Below are 18,872 nucleotides of genomic sequence, written 5' to 3' on the forward strand. Positions count from 1 at the left end.
TCCACGCCTGGGCCATGCCAATTCAATGAGCTGCGGCTCTGAGGCCACCCCTCCCTCCTGAACATGTGGAAGGAGTTTGGGCCTCTGTTTCCAGTCATTCATAAGACTGTGTTCCTGCTTGGCCTCAGGGGCCCAGACTCAGCCGTGCTGGAGAAGGGAGATCCTCATCAGAACTTTTGTCCCTGAAAAGAATTAGCAACCCCCACCACCCATTTCCTCTGACAGGCTAGCCAGAGCCAGGAAACAAGGTGGATTGGCCCTGGTCCTTACAGGGTTGGCTGGAGGGATCCAATGAACAGATCCCTGTCAAACTCCAGGCACAAAGGGCGGGCACACAGGAAGGGCTCACTCTGGGTGGCTAATGCTTCTCCAGAAGCTCTCGTTGCTACTCTGTTTGCCCTCCCTCTTTTTATCCTGAGTCCCCCGCTTGCTGTTTGAGGCAGATGAATGTTTTCCTTTCTTCTCCATTTTTCTCTGAAGCCACCCCATTGTGCTGGTCATGATAGACACAGCTGAGCATGCGCTGAACAGGGCAGCGGTGGGAGCTGGAGCCAGAAAGCCCCAGATGACGGTGAAATGATCAGCTGTCGGATCTACCTTTTTTTTTTTTTTAAGATTTTATTTATTTATTTGACAGGCGGAAATCACAAGTAGGCAGAGAGAGAGAGAGGCAGGCAGAAAGAGAGAGGTGGAAGCAGGCTCCCTGCTGAGCAGAGAGCCCGATGCGTGGCTCGATCCCAGTCATGACCTGAGCCCAGGGCAGAGGCTTTAACCCACTGAGCCACCCAGGTGCCCCAGATCTACCTTTTAAATGGAGTAGGGAAGATCAGAGTTCCAAAATCCAACCTAGGAGGGTGGGCCAGGAAGAGGAGGCCCATTAGAAAATCTAGACGAGACCGCCAGCAAGTTTGCTTGGACAGCACAAGGGAAGGCTGTGGTTTGGCCCATCAGGCCGATTCACAGAACCAGAAGAAAGACAAAGGATGGGACAAATGGAGGGGAAAAAAAAGGGAACAAGGAAGGGAGTTGGAACAAGTGGAAGTCATAATGCGTCAATGAGAGCTATTTTGAGGACGTGCTGTCCAATGAGACAGGATGTCAGAAAGCAGGAACAGGCCACCCGAGTGAGGCCATGGAATTTCAGCAGCGCATTAAGTCAAGTGAAGAGGTGTTTAGTGGGAGGGGAGGTTGAGGCATACTGCGTATACTACGGACTACCTTCCTCTTTGCCAGAGAGCAGTTCTGGCCTGGGTCCCCAGCCGTCCCGCAGACCTTTAACTGGTCACTTCCCAATTAGGTCCACGGGGACACCAGGTGACTCAGGCCATGCCTGATCTTCCATTGCAGTCACCTGGCTGAGTGAGTCATCCAGAAACAAAACATCTCATGCTCACTGCCATATGGATTTACAAGTGGTTCCTGCAGGGCAGGCTGCTATGAAAATTTATTTTATTTTTGTTCCTTCATTATATGTAGCAGCAGCTCAGTAATCTAAGGAAGGGGAAGGACACGGGAGAAGTGGAGTTCAAGGTAACACATACCTCTGAGCATAAATCTCCAGTAAGCATTACTCAAAACGGCAGGCAATCCAAACGACCACATTTCACCATACCTCAGACGATGGATGTAGGATGCACCCTAATTTCAGAGATTTTTTTTTAATTACTTTAAGCACAACATGGTTAGATATGGTATGTAACACCAGAAGACATCGGTGTATGATTTGCTTCTACCAATATTAAAATGTGCTATGGGTTGAATTCTGTGCCCCAAAAAAGATATGCTGAAGTCCTAACCCCTGTACCGATGACTGTGACCTTATTCGGAAACAAAAGGTCTTTATAGATGTAATCAAGATAAGGTCAGTAGGGGAGGCCCTAACCCAATATGACTGATGCCCTTGGAAGGGGAAAATACCATGTGAGGACAGACACACAGAGAAAATGTCACATGATGACAAAGGCAGAGATCGGAGTAACCCTACCAGAAGGCAAGGAATGCCAGAGTATCAGCCGCCACCAAGAGACAGGAAGCGGCAAGAAAGGATTCTATCCAGAGTCTCAGAGAAAGCATGGCCCTGCTGACACTCTGACCAGATTTCTAGCCTCCAGAGAGAACAAATTTCATTGCTTTAAGCCACACAGTTCTAGCAGCCCTAAGAAGCTAATCCAAAATGGGTACACATTCCCATGGCATATATGACATGATTTGGAGGAATGTTGCCCTGAAATACTTTGCATGATTGAAAAAAAGTCATCCTGGATTGAAAACTGCTGCGGTTAATCCATCTACAGATAATGGGAAAGTGGGTCCTTTGGCATTATACTTTTCTATTAACATACAACAGTGATGTTGGCATTCATTCATTCATTCATTTACTCAACAAATATTCATTGAGCACCTAACTGTACCTGGCACTCTCCTAGGCACTAGAGGTATGACGCTGAAATGAAACCAGCCCCCTACTGTTGTGGAGCTTAAATTTTAGTGCAAAAATGAAAATAAAACTTACACCACAAAGTACAATTTCAAACAGTGGCAAATGCTTTTTAAAAAGAAAATAGAGGGCACCTGGGTGGTTCAGTGGGTTAAAGCCTCTGCCTTCGGCTCAGGTCATGATCTCAGGGTCCTGGGATCGAGCTCCACATCAGGCTCTCCACTCAGCAGGGAGCCTGCTTCCCCCACCCCCCGCCCCACCGCCTGTCTCTCTGCCTACTTGTGATCTGTCTGTCAAATAAATAAATAAAATCTTTAAAAAAGAAAGAAAAAGATAACAGAGCAAAAGAATAGCATCAATGAGAAGAAGGAGTCCCTTCTAGAGAAGGCAGTCAAGAAAGGTCTCTCTGGACCTAAATAGACATTTTTCCAAACAAGACATACAGATGGCCGTTGGACACATGAAAAGATGCTCAACATCACTCCTCATCAGGGACATGCAAGTCAAAACCACAATGAAGGATAATCTCACATCTGTCAGATTGGCTAAAATAAAAAAGATGAGGAATAAAAAGCGTTGGCAAGGTTGTGGAGAAAAGGCAACCCTCGTGCACTGTTGTTGGAAGTGTAAACTGATACAGCCACTGTGGAAAACAGTAAGGAGGTTCTTCAAAAAATAAAAAATAAAGATGCCATACGATCCAATAATTCCACTACTGGGTATTTACCCAAAGAAAGCAAAAACACTAATTCCAAAAGATATATGCACCCCTATGTTTATTGCAGCATTACTTACAACAGCCAAGATATGAAAGCAATATAAGTGTCCATCAATAGACAAGTGGATAAAGATGTAACACACACACACGCACACGCACTGGAATATTGCACACCCATACACAAGGATGGGATCTTGCCAATTTTTGTGACAACATGGATGGACGTAGAGTGGATTACGCTAAGTGAAATATATCAGACTGAGAAAAACAAATACCATATGATTGCATTTCTATGTGGAATCTAAAAAAACAAAACAAATTAATGAACAAACAAAAAACAGAATCAGACTTGTAAATACAGAGAACAAACTGATGTTTGCCAGAGGGAAGGAGGTAAGTGAATGGGCAAAATGGGTCAAGGGGAGTGGGAGATACAGGTTTCCAGTTATGGAATGAGTAAGTCATGGACATAAAAGGTAGAGCATGGGGAATATCGATAGTATTGTAATAGCACCTTATGGTGACAGGTGGTTGATACACTTGTGGACACAGCACAATGTATAGAGATGCTGAATCAGTATGTACACATGAAACTGATTAGTATGTGTCAACTGTTCTCAAATTAAAAAAATTTTAAGAAAAAAAGGCTTCTCTGAGTTGACCTTTCAAAATGATATGAAGGAGTGTGTCATGGGAAGATCTAGGGGACAAGCATTCCAGAAAGAATCCATGACAAGCGCTAGATGGACCTCAGCCCGTTACAGAAATAGCTGGAAGACAGAGGGAGAAGGAAAGAGGCAGAGTAGTGGCTGGAGTAGTTTTGGTTGGGGACCAGAACATTAGGAAGCTTTAACCAAGGTAGGGAGCGTGGCTTTCATTCTCCACGTGATAGAAAGCCACAAGGGGAGTCTAAGCAGAGGTGACCAAAGATCATCCTGGCCACTCAGAGGAGAGCAGACATAAGGGGAACAAGATGAAAAGAGACCAATTAGGAAGCTATTACAGTAATCCGGATTTGGGGTGGGAGTGTAGTGGGGTTAATAGTGTGGTCAGGCCCTAGCTATGTTCCAGGAACTTACTGATGGATGGCATGTGGGGCATGGCAGAAAGACAGGATGGACTTGGCCCCCAACAAGTGGATCCCCTTGGACAAAGTTCAGATGTTTTGATCACTGGCCATACCCTTTTCCTGACTCTTCTGCCCTTGTAAATGAAGGGCAGATCCCGCCTGGTGATCACCTCCAACTGGGTTAATTCGGTAGCCATGTGCAGAACACCACAGAAGGCCCGCCTTGGACAGAGTCCTGTCTTCCATGTGGTTGTGTATACAATGAACACCCAGGCCCTGAGCAACACTGAGGGGTAGCGGTGGTGGTAAATCCATGAACATGATTCTTGTGTTAACAGTGGACGTGGTGGACAAGACATGCAGACCCACAGGCAGGAGATCTCAAATCCAAAGCCTCTTCTGCCCTTCCACTGGCTGCGTAACCTCGGGCAGGTCCTGTCATCTCCCTGGGGCCCTGAGGTCCAGTGACTCTTTCATTCTCTATTCAAGGACTCATAACTGCTCCCTAGTATTTAACAGACCTAATGCAGCCACATCAGCCAAGCACAGGAAACCCCACACTGCTGCTTCCTTCCCCCATCGTCCCAAAAATGCACATAATCCTTGCCTCATGGGTTGTTAGGATTAAATGAGATAATTTATGTGGAAGAACCACCTGCAGTGATGGCTTCGTAAATGCCATAAACGCAGAGGCTTCCTTCCTCTTTACCTTTGCTCTAACTGCTTTCTGCATTAGGAATGCATCCCCACCCCCACCGCAGCCCTGCCTCAGGGTCAGACTCCCCGGGCCCTCTGCCTATAATAGGATATCCTGAAGAAATCACAAGCCAGGAGACAAGAACCCCCAGGGCTAGACCCTACCAATGCTCCAAAACTAGCTATATGACCTTGGGCAAGTCACTTCAACTCTTAGGGTCTCCCCTTCCTGCTTCTCTGTTAAGCCATCAGTGCTGTGTTAGAAGATGTATATGGTGCTGCCCGCCCTGGAAGGATATATTCCAGCCAGAAACCATCACAGGTGACTAATGTTCTGGGAGGCCCAGTATCCCAGGGCCCAAGACCCCTCCCCCACCCAGCTCAGTGCACGAATATCCATTTCTTCCTAATAGCTTAGCTGAGAAGCTGATTCAAATGCTGCATCTCCGGCTCTGGAAAATTTTATCAGCGCGGGCCCCACCTCCCATCTGACTCACTCAGTAGAGAGAAGAAGCAAGCCTGTACCAAGTTTGGTTTGGGCCCGGCCCAGCAGTGCCCTGTTGGTGAACTCCTTGGCATCCAGCACTCCAGTTGTGCTTCTTTTCCTCCTCTAGTTGATGTCTCGTGGGTATGGACAGCAGGCAACAGTGATGCCACCAGTCCTCGTCACCACCACCCCAACCCCATCTTGGTAGGAAGGCAAATTGATCTCACCACTTTGGAAGATAATTTGACAAGACCTATCAAAATTTAAATGTAAAATAGTCATGTCCTTTGACCCAGCAGCTTCAGTGCAAGAAACCGAGCCTATAGAAACACATGAACAAACAAGGTGCAAACAATGAATGAGACCAGTCCCTGCTGTTCAGCTTTATTTGTAGTAGCAAATAATTGGGAATGATCCCACTGTCTGCCAACAGGGAATCAGGTACGTCAGTTTTGCTACATCCATATAGCAGTGTGCCTGCTGGCTAGGATTGTAACTCTTAGGATAAATAATGGAAAGATATAAACCGACATTAAAAAGATGCTAGGCTATATTATTGAGTGACAATGACCCTGTTGTGGATGATCCTACTTGAGAAATAACAGTAAGGGTAAATGTCTCTGGTGAGATATAAATACAGGAAAAAAACTAGAGTAACTGTCAAGAGCAGTTATCTTTAAGGACAAGACTACAAGTACTTTGTACTTTCTGCATTATTCTATTTCTGCGCTGCTTGATTTTTATTTTTTTTGCACAGCAATATGAATTACATTTACAAGCAAAAAGAAAATTAAAGTTAATTTTAAATGTCCTCTGTCCTGTCTCAATTTCTGCCCTGGCGTTCATCTAAATGCAGGCTCCCAAGAGCACGCCAGGCTTCCTACAATATGGCACACTTGAAACGTCAATATCTTGTAGACTCTTTGAATCCAAAGGTTGGTGGGAATTCCAGAATAAATGTGGGCCCACTCCCTTCAGGAACCACCCAGGAGAGAGCATGGGATGGTATGTTCTCAACCTAGAGAAGTCCGAGAACCGAGACACCATGTTCCCCTCCATCTCGAACACGTGGCCAAACCTGGCCGCCACCTGCTGAGGCAGCAAAAGGTTTAAACTAGAGGAGTTGATCTCGTGTGGTGGCTCAAGCCAGGGTTTGGAACCACAGGTGGATCTCATAGGCCCAGGTTTCTCGAACCAAGAATCCCAGTTAGCAAAGAGATTATGGTTGTCTACGGGGACTTTTGAAGTGGCTACTGGATATGCCTTCTGCCAAACTTCTGGAACTCTCTTCTGGTGTGAAGTTTTTCAAGGCTATTTTTAACTGTAGACCTCCTTTCCGCCTGCCCTCCACAAAGAAATCTTTACATGGAGTTCCGTGTTATGAATTACTTAAAAGAAAAACGTCTCTCCACTTGGAGGTGGAGAGGAGCAGGTACAAAGCAAAGACTCTCCCGCCGTCTCCTTCTACTTTGCAGCCCCTGAGACACCAAATGCCTAAGGCCCAGGGGGCAGATGGCTTGTGCAAAGTCACCCAGCCAAATGATGAAAAAGCCTGCACAGGTGGGCATCGAATACACGTTTCTCAGTTCCCAACCTGCAGCTCTTTTCACACCTGATTTTTGTTTTTTTGCCCTGCATGAAAGGAAGTGATTTTTTAAGTTAAAATAATAACAACAACAACACAAGTTTAGGTAAAGGAAGAGAGACGTACATGAGGATTATTATCTATACAAGGAGGAAGGTCTGAATAGAATACCCCATCTGATTAATGGTGAACGTGATGGGAGAACAGAATTAAAGGGGAACCAGCCATTTCACTCTCCAGCACTTGACTTATATATTAAAAAAAAAAAGCTCACCTCATTCTCTCCCTGAATGTTGGAATGTCTTCACCAACTGAACTAAGAAATGCTGGGGAGAGAGAGACCAGTCTTTTTGTGACAAAATGACTGAAAACTGGAAAGGAAGACTTGTATCATTTTTCAGCTCCCACCTGCATTGCCATTCATGACCTGAGTTCCTTCAGGCACAATGATCTTCACCTTCGGGAAGGGTCGAGTTCAGGGGAAAGGAGGGGAGGCCTTGGAGTGAAGTAGCAGGCCAGCTCTGCGGGCAGCAGAGGGGGCTGGGTCAGGCCAAGTGGTTTATCCCTGAAGCTGCTGTCACTCCCCCAGTTAATTATCTGTCTGCTGATTCATGAGTTGTGGTTCCTGTGGGCATGCTTCCTGGCTATTTCTGCCAACAGAGGCAGAAGGATTCGTAGGGCTGGGAGGGGGTGATAACCAGAGATCCTGAATGGGGTGGGGAGTTGCAGAGGAGGAATTTCTATTAGGAAATTCCAGAGCCATATCCATTCTCCCCCTCCTCATTGTTGCTTCTGGCCCCATCTGATGCTGTCCCCAGGAGACCTCTACCACTCACTGTTTTAAGGTGCATAAAGAATATTTCTCTCCTGTGTGTCTTCTCCCAAGAGAGGGAGAAAAAAGCAGACAATTCACAGAGGTCCCCTGAAAACAGAGGTCTAAGGCATCATAGTGTGGAGATCCAAATGCACAAAGAATTCATGGTCTCAGCTGTATTCTAAAATTCTCCAGAATGCCCAGATGGAGCCCTTGCGGATCCTCTGCGAACGAATGCAGATATCCAAGTTCTGGGTTTCTGACAATGAGGCACATCACCTCTGGATGCCCTCTCATAGCATTCCCTGGGTATTTATTTTTGTCTGCCAGTGTCCCAGCCCCTGGGCTTAGAGCACCGAACAAAATAGACATGTCCTTCTCCTCACAGAACCTGAAATCTTGCGAAATGTCTTTTACTTTCCTCTTTCCCCGGAGACAGAACTTAGGGTTTTCTAGTTGATAAAGCAAATGTATGAGCCTCTTCCTCCTGGGTCTCTTCTGTGGGTTCTTGCAGGGTGAAGGTGACAGAGATATGCTAAACCACAGTGGGGGACTATCACATAGGTGTGGGGAAAGGTACCCCATCGGTCAAATTCTGTGAGCCCAGGTTGTACTCACGTGTGAAGCAGTAATAGCTCTTGTCTCCAATACATGGTAGATACCATGGATGAGAATAATGGCAATAAAAAGTGCCACTTACTGGATACTTATTTTGTGCCTTTATCTCATTTAATTATCACAGTCATCAAAGTATTGTTTTCTCCACTTTACAGATGAGGAAACTGAGGTCCCAAGAGATTAAATAACTTGCCTAAGGCCATACAGCCAATAAGAGGCAAAATCAAGAACTAAACCCACAGCTGGCTGGCTTTAAATTGTAACTATCCCTTTCCCCAGCCAACGAGCCTTCCTGCCATGGCAGAGAACTTCATCTGGAGAGTTTTCAGGAGGAGAAATTAGCCCTTCAGCTCAGAACTAATCAACTTAGATGGTGACAGCAAACAAAACTTGTTATCCCTTAGGTCTCAGGCTAGAATACAGACTTACACAGGTGGAAGTCACAAACCTCAATACCTCTTGGGTGAAGCTAAAAAGATCATCTTTGTACATAAATTCCAAAACTCAGTTCTACTCTCAAACAACCTCTCTTCTGCCCATCCCAGACTCTCCTATTCTGCAACAACCTCTCTGTGCCACCACCCAGCTGTCTCTGTGTCCTTCAACGCTATGTGTACCAATAACCCCTCTTCTACTTTCATCCTACCACCTGTTTCCCCAGCAATCTGACAACACCTGCAACCCAGCCACCAACCCTGAAGGAGGGGATTCAAATATAATCGAAACTGTTCTTACTGGGAGCTTCTTACTCTGGAGGTTGACTCTAGAGCCCAAGCTCTGAAACAGCATTCCCACCTGCTTCTCAGAAGGAGTCTGAGTCTAGCTCAGTACAACCCATCACTACAGCTGGAATCCTCCCAATCATAACGATGAATCTGTGTACAGATCCCCCAAAGGATATTGCAAACTAATGTATGTCAATGCAGTGGGATCCTATATGGAACATTACAACTCTGTGTCAGATCCACAAAAAATACTAGGAGTGAGGGGTGGAGGGAGAGACACCAAAATAACAAGTAGACTCTTCATCTTCACTAATATTGAAACATATACCAAGCTAGGCTCTAGCTTATGTTACTTTGCTTTCTTCTAAGACTATAAGAAAATACAATGATTAGATTCGGAAATCATTCAGAAATTCAGAAAGCTGTAGAGGTGAAAAGGAAAGCAACAAGCTTTACGTTCATGGAGGCAGGCATCTGGAGGAGACAGCTCCACAGCCCTCACAGACACCAGGCAGCTTTTTTTTTTTTTAAGATTTTATTTATTTATCTGACAGACAGAGATCACAAATAGGCAGAGAGGCAGGCAGAGAGAGGGGAGGAGGAGAAGCAGGCTCCCTGCCAAGGGCTCGATCCTGGGATCATGACCTGAGCTGAAGGCAGAGGCTTTAACCCACTGAGCCACCCTGGCGCCCCACCAAGCAGCCTTTGAAAGGCATCTCTAACTCCTCCTAGGGCTCAGTGCTGGAGATGTGCGTTTCAGCACTCTGGCCATCAGGCTGCTCACTATAGGCTGAAGACATCTGCTGACTTGCTTGAGCATCTATCACATGGAAAGCCTCAGCAAAAACAACTTAGACCCCTATATATATATATGATCGGTAACTCCACCAAAAAAATCACTCATAGATTGCGGTAATGGTTTCATGGGTGTTTATGTATCCCCAAACTCATCAAGTCATATACATTAACTATATACATTTTTTTGGTTTATCAATCATATCTCATTAAAATGTGTTTTAAAAACATTGTTGCCTTGCCCTGTAGAATCTCTTAGACACACGCTCACACACACACACACAAGATCTTGAAGGCAGTCATCAAAGTATTTCTGAATAGCTATCTTGGATAGGGACTTATCAGTAGATCTTACTTTTTTAATACCTACTGCACGATTTAAATTGTATCACAATGAGTACTAATCTTTTCATTAAAAGTATGTATGTGCACACTTGTGCGTCCTCTGCAGAGGAAAGCCCCAGAGGAAGGGGAGCCAGAGTTCTCCTGGGAATTTCACCAGGGCTCTGAAGAACCGCGGGCAGCATCCCTGCGCGGTAATCGCCTCTGCCCCTCCATCGGCTCCTCAGTACCAACGAGGCCGAGTGCCATGTCTTCGCATAGTGCGCGCAGCGGCAGGAGAGACAAAGCGAGGGATCCAAGCCAGTTCCAGGGACCCTCCGTGTCGCTCTTCGCATACACTGGAGGTTTTTCGGTTGTGGGGTCTGTCCGGAAGCAGAGGCAGCACTGCCACCCGGGGACACTGTAGGAGACAGAGCCCTCACCCTGCACAGAACCGCTCCCGCGGGGAGCCACCACGCAGAAAAACTAGGAAAAGAAAAACTTGGGAGAAAGTAACACAAAGCGAGACTAATTTCGAGAAGCCGGCACACCCGCGCGCGCACACTGTCACCCGAGCAGCTACACCCACGTCCCTCCGGCTGCGCGCGGGAGCAGCGGGAACAGCCCCGGGAAGCCGCAGCTCGCGGTGCCCACCGCGGCCAGCCGGACCCGCAAGCCCCAGACCACCTGCGAGGCGCGCCGCCCGGGAGATGCGCCTGCCCCACCGCGCGCCCCAGGCCGCCCCGGGGTGGGGGCCTCACTCGGCCAAGGGCTTCGGCGTCCCGGAGCACCCGCCCCGAGGTGGCCTCTCACCCCTGTCACCGCGGGGCCAGGAAGGTCCCCGGCTGCGGGCTCCGACGGCCCCCGCCCGGCCCCGCGCACTCGGAGTGCAGACGCGCGGGGCCGGCCCGCCGCTTGCCCGGCTCCAAGTCCGCCAGCTCCGGCTGTGGCAGAATGCGCGGCGCGGATCTCCGGGGAGCCGCGTCCCCGCCGCGCGGGAGCCTCACTCACCTCCGCCGCCGCCGCCCGCCAGCGCCCCCAGCACCAGCACCGCCGCCCACAGCGGCCGCGCCCGCATCTCGTCCGCCGCCGCGGCGCCCGCCCGCCCCACAGTGAGCGGCGGCGCCCGCGGCCACTTTTCCCGCAGCGGGAGGGGGGGAGGGGACACCGCGGGTGGGACGTCACGGGGCGGGTCGCCGACTCGCGCTGCCTGCCCTCTCGCGCTCCTCTGGACCCCGCGCGGGGGAGGGAGCGGTGGGAAGCCGCGGCGCCTTCCCCACCCCCGCCAGCCTCCCGCCTCGCCTCCGCCCGCCGGGATCCTCCTGGACCCGCAGTCCCTGCGAGGCTGACACCCGAGGGGGGTCGTGGGCGCGCCCGGACACTTGGTATGCTTAGAGAAACCGGGAACCTGGGGCCCCTCTCCTGACCCAGTGCCACCTCCTGGAGACGCCCAGATGGCTTTCTCTTTCACCTGAACGATAGGGCACTTTCCCTCTGTACCTTGAATTGAAACACTTTGTTTATTTGACAAAACCATTCGAATGCTTACAGCTGGTGCCAAAGCATGGATTTAGTCCTTTAGTATTCACCGAGTTATTCTTTGGGTTATTTTGGTTTTCCGGAAAGCCTCTTGAGACATCTCAAACTTGTGTAAGCAAGGATGTCCATAAAGGGCCATAGTAACTGGTAAACGTTTCAGGACACGGTCACTAACACAGGAGGAGGCAGGGCACTGCCTCCAAACGCAAACTCACAGGCTTTGCAGCTTTATCGTATTTTCCTCCAAGGTCTTCCTCCCACTCTCTGCCTGTCCCCCAATCCTTCCTCTCGGTCTGGGTCTTCTCCAGACCAGAAGTCTCGGGCGGCTCAAAGAGGCAAAATGCTGGGGCTGCGAGCAGGAGACCACCAGTGGTCAGACCGTCCATGGTACCCCGATGCTCAAATGACCATAAAAACAAGACCTTCCACGCATCAAAGAGCGTGAAAGTCTCTCCAGCTCCCGGATTTCCCCAAGCCTTCTCTGGAGACAACCAAGATGCCTGAAAACTGGCCCAGACTCAGCTTTCCAGCCTCGTCTCCCACCCTAGCGCAGGAATGTACTTCCCATTCCCAAACACTCCAGGACTTTTTGTCTGACAGATCGTCCTAAAGTTTCCACCTGGAAAATTACACTTATCTTTCCAAACATCCCAGATGGAATCTCTTCCATGTCAACTTGTCTGACGGCCCCTTTCTCTAGCCCCACCTTCTGCAGAGATGGGTGCTTCCTTCCAAGACCCCCCAAACACTAGATGAACCCAAGGAGCAGAACCCATTCGCAGAAGTGTCGCTAGCAGGTTGCAAGGGGACAGAGGAGGAGCCAGCCCACAAAGGGCAGCTGGGCTTCCTGACCCCGGCTTTGAGACACCAGCTCCACATACTTCCCCCAGCTGATGAAGGGCCCCTGGGCTGGAAGCCTTGTCCACAGTGTGGTCCTTGCCCTGGCACAAAATCCAGATCACACAGCATGGTCCCATCTCCGCCTCGATATTCACATATTTGCTCAATTCCATGATTATAACCAATCTCCTAGTTACCTAGGTGTCTGCTCAGCCTAGGTCTGCTGGCACCATTAGTTAACACCATGTAACACCAGTTACATGGTGTTAACTAATAGTGATTTCTAACTTCCTTTTTTTCTTCTGCCACTATTAATTGGCGTTGGACAATAAAGAAGAGCTGCCCCTTCCCTCTCATTTTAAAATTTCAATTACTTACTTCTATCAGTATGAACTCATAGATATTTACTTTATTCCGTGAGCTACAATGCAATACTACCATTTTTCTGTTGCTCAAACTCTCTCAGGTTTGTCTCTACCTGCTTTTGAGTTTTCTCTTTATCTTTGTTTTTTGGGATTTTATTATTTTATTGTATTTTATTTATTTATTTTTACCAGCTTGACTCTAAGTTAAAGAGACTTTCTCTTGGTATTTATCCTGCTTGGGGTTGATGAGTGTCTTGAATATCTAAGTGGCCTATTTTTCACCAAGTATAGGAACTTTCGAGCCATTATTCCTTCAAATATTTATTATGCCCATTCTCTCTCTCCTTACCTTCTGAAACTCCAATACACATTTTAGATATTATCTGAACACTTGCAATAATTCTATAAGTTATGATAAGTACTATATAAGTATGTATAATATATAGTGTATTATATAAGCTATTATAAGTACTTAGATATTATCCCACAGACTACTGAGACACTATTTTTTTTTAAGATTTCATTTATTTATTTGAGAGAGAGCGCACGTGCGCGCACGCACACACACACGCACACGCACGAGTGAGGGCAGGGGCAGAAGAAGAGGGAGAAGCAGACCTGCTACTGATCACAGAGCCTGTCAAAGGGCTGGATTCCAGGAGCCCAAGATTATGACCTGAGCCCAAGTCACACACTTAACTGACTGAGCAACCCAGGCGCCCCATTTCTTAATCCTTTTTTTGTTTTTGTTTTTCAGATTAGTCTATTGATCTCTCTTAAAGTCTCAAATGAATAAACTACAGTTCTTTATTTTACATATGGGGCTATGCCTATCCAGGGAATTTTTCAGACATTGTATTTCTTTAAGTTCTAGAATTTCCGTTCACTTCTCTTTTATAGTTTCGGTTTCTCTCATGATATTCCCCATATCTTCAATTACTATGTGTATATTTTCCTTTATGTCCTTAAGCATGTTTGCAACCACGGTTTTAAAATGCCTGTCTGCTCGTTCTGACTCATCTCAGGGACTGTTTATCTTGATCGCTTTTTTTAAAACCGTGGGTCCCAATTTCCTGCTTCTTCATATGTATAGTAGTATTAGATTACATAGTACCCATTGCAGATTATTCATTTTAGAGTTTATGTTGTCTTCCCTCAGAGAGGGAAGTGTTGTTCCATTAGGCACTTAAATTACTGCCAGATGATCTTGATCTAACTGATCGTGGTTTTATTCCTTTTCAGGTCTAGTCTTTTTTATTTTTTAATGCAAACATGCTCCTTTTTCAAAAAAAAAAAAGATTTTATTTCTTTAAGAGGCAGAGAGGGAGGAGGGGGACGGGCAGAGGGAAGGGTAGAGAGAGAAGCATTCTCTCCACTGAGCAGGGAGCCCAACGTGGGGCTCGATCCCAGGACCCTGGGATTATGACCTGAGCCCAAGGCAGACGCTTAACCTACTGAGCCACCCAGGCACCCCTAGAACATGGTCCTTACTCCTAAGCTGTGTGGACTTCCTGGATTCTAAGTACCCGAGTTGTTCAGTGAGGTCTCTGCACTCTACTGAGCTGAAACTCCATCTATCTAAGCCACGTGCAACTTCTAGTGTTTTTTGTTGGGCTCCCAGCTGCTCCCTGCTAAGGCTTATGGAGTCTCTTCATGGGCCTATGCAGTTCTCATCCAGAGACCCTGGGGAACCCCATGCAGACTTCTGGGGGCACCTCTCTGGGCAGTTCCTTCCACTCTAATAGCCTTCCCCACAAATTACAGCACCCTCAACAGCCTTCAACTTGAAGCTGTGCTCTTCAGCTCTATGACATCACCATGCACTTCTTAGACTCCACTTTTTTGCAGTGCCATCCAGAAAGTTCCCCCAAGCAGAAATCTGGGCAGATGTAAGGCTCACCTCATGTGTTTCCCTTCTCTCAGTGATTTTAGTTCTATTGCCTACGTTCAGTGTCTAAAGCAGCTCCTCAAATATTTTGTCTACATTTTTTCGTTTACTGTGGGAGAGCAAATCCCATACTACTCTGTCATCGTCAGAAGCAGAAGTTCTGCGATTATGAAGTTCATTCTCCTCATCTCTTCCACCACTACTGAATGATGAGCTCCTTGAAAGTAGGGACTGTAGTTAGTTATCTTTACATTCCCCTGTAGGCCCTCAGTAAATTAAAAAAAAAAAAATCTCTCCTATTGTTTTGTTTTTCCTACTTGCCTGGCAAGTAATTTTAACTACTAATTAATTTCTACTAATTTCTTGACTAATTTTTATAAAATAGCAATCAAGCAAAGATAATGGACACTGAGTGTCCATTCTATGATTTTCCCAAGTGCCAGACTCCCCAGCGGATAGAGGGAAGCGATATTCAATGCATGACATGTAGATCTTCCCCAAGACCCACTTAAGAAGCAAAAATCATGTCATCTGGCCCCTTGCCTGACCATGGCCAGGATGACACCAAAATAGGGATCCTTTCCCCGTGCTCTCATCCATTATCTACCCCCCTGGGGACGCCCTACTCCTATTCAATCCCTCATTGTCACCATGGTACATTGGAGGAACCAGGTTTGTGACCATTTCCTGGACCTCTTGCCTTCAAGGTCCTGCTTCATTCCCCTTTGTACTAAGGGCCAGAAGGCCTTTGGATTCAGGCCCTTGCCACACCTCTTTTTTTTTTTTTTTAAGATTTTATTTATTTATTTGACAGACAGAGATCACAAGTAGACAGAGAGGCAGGCAGAGAGAGAGAGAGGGAAGTAGGCTTCCTGCTGAGCAGAGAGCCCGATGCGGGACTCGATCCCAGGACCCCGAGATCATGACCTGAGCCGAAGGCAGCGGCTCAACCCACTGAGCCACCCAGGTGCCCCTTGCCACACCTCTTACTAGTTACATGATCTTGAAGAAATCTAAATCCTCTCTGTACTCACTTCCGGTCTTTGCAAAAAATAACTATCTGTTCCTTGCCCTTTGCCTCACTGCCAATCCCACTCTACAAGCCCTCCCAACACACACACGGTTATGAAGTTCTATGAGACCATGGATATGAAAGCCCTTCAGAATCTGAAAAGCACAGAGGAATACATAATCATTATTGTTACTATTTGTGGAGAGACTATAGATCTCTCAATACAAATGCGTTCTTCTTGTTCAGGAGAGTAAGTGTGGGGTAGCATATTGGCTCAGGATCGCCTCCTCCTACACATTTGGCAAGGGATCTTCTGTCCATTGAGAAAGAGATGACCCAGCTGTTCCTTGGACTTGAAGGAAGATGGGCGTTTCAGAGTCCGCAGTGTCTAAACATGGTATAGCTTGGAATTTCTGGGCTCTGGGGAGCATATCTGAGACAATACTCCTAGATTTTATCAAGGTGGTTGGGGAGAGAGGAGCTCAGGCTTGGCATTTTATATTCATTCACCAGCACACACCAGGGGCAGGCTCTGTTCCAGGTACTTCTCAGCATGCAGTAGCGGAGAATATCAGACCCCGCCTCCCAACGCTTGAGCTCAGCTAAGCCGGAGACAATCTATTTCTGTCCTGGAGTGCATCCTCACGTGGGCCCGAACTAGCCCTGTGGGGAAAAAAAAGTAAGAGCCCCAGGAATTTCCATCCCAGCTCGGAATACAAGGTGCCACCTTGGCCAAGCCTGGATTCAAGCTCCACGCCCACAGAGGGCATCACCTAACTGCTGACGCTCCATCTCAAACCAGTTCTGGCCCTTTCTGCATCCACCACTGAAGCCAGGGCACCGCCTTGTGCTGATAACAGAGCTGCTGTTTGGCTTCCGGCCCCCAATTCCTGTTTTGGTATCTTTCTAAATCCCCAGGCACCCTCATTGGGGCTCTGCTTCAGTGAGCGCAAGCTTGTGGCTGGACTCCAGACACGTCTCCTGGACTCAACTTCTTGAGAGACAGAAAAATGTAAGGCTTGAGCTCACAATAGTCTGGTGTCCAGGCTTTGAAGCCTGGCTCCACCATGCTTTAGTAACCGTGGACAACTTATTTAACGTCACTAAGCCTCCATTTCTCCATCTGTAAAATGGGCGTGGGATGTGAAAAAAGTTCATGTACGTCACTTAGCACAGTCACTGGCATGTAAGTAAGTATTCACTAAATGTAAGCTCATCTTTCTACCTTAGGATCAACTCACTTCTGTCGGTTCCTCAATCAATCTCAGATTCTGCCTACAAGTCAAGACACCCATGGCTTCTTTGTTACTGCCTGTCACGAGAGCCCTGACCCATGTTGCCCAAATTGAGGTGGGAGGGCAGTATAGGCTATGGGTGGGGTCCTTGCTGGTCTAACTGACCAGCTTCTGCAACTCCTGGGTGAAGTTCTCTGCCCTGTTCTAATCCATGCAGACCTTGAGTGTATATATAATGTATAGTATAAAACATATATACCCTCCTCTTTTATATAGCTCCTTCTTTAATTGATCATCTTCCTTAATCTCATAATAACTCCTTTTACAGAGGCAGACACTAAGGTTTGGAGGGGTAAAGAGGCAATTATTATTATTATTTCAGCTGCCATTTATTTTGTGGTTATTATAAGTAAAATACTATGCTAAGAATTTTTTGTACTTTATTTAGTCAGCATGAGATAGGCATGGAAAACCTGATTTTACCAGTAAAAAAATGGAGGCTCAGAGAGAAGGAGGAATTCGCCCAAAAGCACCCAGTTAAGTGGCAAAGCTGGATTGAAAAACAGGTTGATCTTATTCTACAACCCATTGTCTGCCTTCCTTTAAGTGTGGGTATAGGATGGCAGACACGCGCAAAATGTTTCAAGTGGGCATGGTTATGTTAATGGAATAAATTCCTATTGGGATAAAACATATTGCCCATTTCTTTTTTCTTTCTTATTTATTTATTTATTTATTTATTTATTTATTTATTTATTTGACACAGAGAGAGAGATCACAAGTAGGCAGAGAGGCAGGCAGAGGGGGTGGGGGAAGCAGGCTCCCTGCTGAGCAGAGAGCCCGATGTGGGGCTCGATTCCAGGACCCTGAGATCATGATCTGAGCCGAAGGCAGCGGCTTAACCCACTGAGCCACCCAGGCGCCCCGCCCATTTCTGAAATAAAATTGGGAAGTCCACAAAGAAAAAGTTATCCATAGGGTCCCTGCAGTCCAGATCAAGTTCAGGAAGTCTATGCAAATGAATTAGTCCCCGAGAAGGCACACAAAGCCTTCCCCCTACCCCAAGAAAAAGCCCTTTCCCTACCCTCCCAGGTCCTAGAGCTGCTCTATTTCCAGGTCCTGACCACTTCCTGTCTTGACTATTATAAGAAGTCCCCAGCCATGCCCGGCTGACTTCTGAGATATGGCAGCCACACCGGAAAAACCTGGGCACTAGACCAAGGTCTGGACCTAACAGAGGGCCCCTGGGATTCAACTTTTCCCTGAAAGGATGACAAAGAGTGGGATGACTGTGAGCTGGGAGTGTGATCAGCAGTACAGCTCACTTCCCCGTGGCTCTGGCTATTTTCAGCCCAGTAAGACCTGCAGTCTTCAGCCCTGGCCTGGAAGCCAGGAGGCCTAAGGAAGGTGGAAAAGAGGAGAGCCCATGCCTCCTTCACTCACACGGAGGACCCCGGGGCAGGAGCTCTCCATGACCACTCTGGCCCTCCCTCCCTGCACCCACCTCACCACCACTCTTGCTGCATTTTCTCCCCTCTGGGGCCCACACCTGTGACCACCCCAAGGGTTTTATTTCCCTATCCCTACCTAGTTTCTTCCAACCACCATTCACCTGTCCTCCTGATCCTGTTTCTTTGGTCTTTCCCTGGGAACTCTGCACCCTCCCCCCACCCTCTAAATGCTCTGGGGATTTTGTATGTGGTGACACCTTCACCTGGGACCATCCTA

General features: G+C 47.4%; 1 protein-coding gene across 1 annotated transcript in view; it reads right to left on the bottom strand.

Moving 5' to 3' along the window:
• ITGB3 (integrin subunit beta 3) overlaps nucleotides 1-11,393 on the bottom strand; it is a 48,487-nt gene extending 37,094 nt beyond the window's left edge. The window contains exon 1 of the mRNA XM_032870916.1: nucleotides 11,277-11,393. Within this exon, the coding sequence (XP_032726807.1) occupies nucleotides 11,277-11,343 (67 nt within the window). The 5' untranslated portion in view covers nucleotides 11,344-11,393. The remainder of the gene's footprint in view (nucleotides 1-11,276) is intronic.
• Between the last annotated feature and the right edge of the window lie 7,479 nt (nucleotides 11,394-18,872).

This window comes from Lontra canadensis, unplaced genomic scaffold (genome assembly GCF_010015895.1).
Source record: "Lontra canadensis isolate GAN:19392208 unplaced genomic scaffold, GSC_riverotter_1.0 scaffold41, whole genome shotgun sequence".
NCBI lineage: Eukaryota > Metazoa > Chordata > Mammalia > Carnivora > Mustelidae > Lontra > Lontra canadensis.